The following is a 1,762-nucleotide window of genomic DNA, read 5'->3' on the forward strand; positions in this document are numbered from 1 at the left end:
CGCGTGGCCCCCGCCGCGGAGCGGGGCGGGGCGCGGTGCTGAGGCGCGGCGGTGCCGCAGGCTGGTGCACTCGGGGCCGGCCAAGGGCTCGGCGCTGTACGAGGCGGAGCTGTCGTTCGCGTTGCGCACCGGCACCCGGCTGGGCGTGCAGACCCACCTCTTCAGCCTGGAGAGCCCCCGCGACCTGGCGCTGTGGACCCGCCTGCTGGTGGACGGCACCCACGGCGCCGCCGAATTGGTCCAGGAGGTCTCGGCAGGTCAGCGGGGGGGCCGGGAGGGGGGGGACGGACCCGGGCAGTGGTGTGGCTGGCTGCCGCCCCACCCCTGTCCTCGTCCCCAGCCTGCACGTGGAAGGGGCAGGATTGCACCCTGTCCATCCACATCGACAAGGGCTTCACCATCTCCACCACCGAGCCCGGGCTCAGCAAGACCATCCTGCTCCAGCAGCCCTTCGAGAAGCTGCAGATGTCCTCTGATGACGGCACCAAGATGCTCTACCTGGACTTTGGCGGCCCAGAGGGAGAGATTGTGAGTTGGCTTTACCCTCGCCACTCCGTACCCATGCCCCCACCGGCCCCGAGGGGAGAGGGGGAGCACAGCACCCACCCTGCGCACAGCGCCTATCCTGCCTGGCACGTGGGGATGAGGCACGGCCCATCCACCCACGCCTGACTGCGCACAGCCCCCACGGTGCACAGCCCTTCCCAGGGCCCCAGTAAGGCTGTGGTGGGGTTTGCGGGGCTCTGTGTGGTCCCTGCCCTCCCTGCTGCAAGCAGAAACCTGGCTGCTCCAGGAACAGCCCTCCCCATTGCAAACATCCCTCTGTTCCTTTCTTGCAGCAATTGGACCTTCACTCCTGCCCCAAAACCATCGTCTTCATCATCCACTCCTTCCTCTCGGCCAAGGTGACCCGGCTGGGGCTGCTGGCATGAAGAGGGAGCGGAGCGCAGGGCAGAGCTGCCCCAGCCCCCGGCCGATCTATGCACCTCCCTCCAGGCCAAACACAGCCCCAAGCCATCCCAAGGAGACCAGAGCCCCTGCGGGGTCATGCCACCCCCACCAAGGAAAAGCACCATCCAGCTGGGAAAAACCACTCCCGGGGCGTTTGGGGGCAGTGGTGGGGTGAAATCCCTCTTGGATGGCAGCACTGGGACTTCTCCGGTCCTTTCTTCCCCTCCTTCCTCCACCCTGATGCCAGGCGGCAGCTGGAGAAGCCTGGTCGGAGCCCGCCGCGAGCGGCCACATGGTCATCACCCCAGTGCCTTGTGAGATGATATTTTCTGTACAAAGAACCCATTTGTATCGATGTTTTATATTTATATTGCCCAGTTAAAATGCTGATGCAGCAGCTCTTGCCTGCCTGGCTTGGACTCCCCGGAGAGTCCCCAAGTCCTGCAGCACAGGGACGCGTGTCTGTCCCCCAGACAGACAACCTGAGGGCTGGAGACCAAAGCCAGCTCTGCAGTGCTTGAGAGATGGGAACTGCAAATCAGCTCTGTTTGCCAAATTTTTCCATATTGTACCAAATGATAGGAACCACTTTTCTTTGTTGGAGTTGGACAGTTTGTTTTATTTTGTTAATTCCTGGGTCACTTTATTTCTCAGTTTAGGGGGGAGGGTTGTCAGGTGGCTTCTGAGAAATAACTTCTTTTATGAACCAAAAGATTCTGCATGAAAATGCCTTTTTTGGGGGGGTCAAATAAACACTGCAGATCACAACCAGTGGGAGCCAAGATCTGTCTCCTGGTTTTGCTTGGAGAAG

The 1,762-nt window shown here is 61.1% G+C and overlaps 1 protein-coding gene across 1 annotated transcript in view; it reads left to right on the top strand.

Moving 5' to 3' along the window:
- The window catches only part of SNTA1 (syntrophin, alpha 1), a 24,774-nt gene extending 23,842 nt beyond the window's left edge, over positions 1-932 (top strand). Inside the window, exons 6-8 of the mRNA XM_010584096.1 lie at positions 22-257; positions 341-528; positions 840-932. Of these exons, the coding sequence (XP_010582398.1) occupies positions 22-257; positions 341-528; positions 840-932 (517 nt within the window). The remainder of the gene's footprint in view (positions 1-21; positions 258-340; positions 529-839) is intronic.
- The last annotated feature ends 830 nt before the right edge of the window (positions 933-1,762 follow it).

This window comes from Haliaeetus leucocephalus, unplaced genomic scaffold (genome assembly GCF_000737465.1).
Source record: "Haliaeetus leucocephalus isolate CR32 unplaced genomic scaffold, Haliaeetus_leucocephalus-4.0 Scaffold933, whole genome shotgun sequence".
Classification (NCBI taxonomy): domain Eukaryota; kingdom Metazoa; phylum Chordata; class Aves; order Accipitriformes; family Accipitridae; genus Haliaeetus; species Haliaeetus leucocephalus.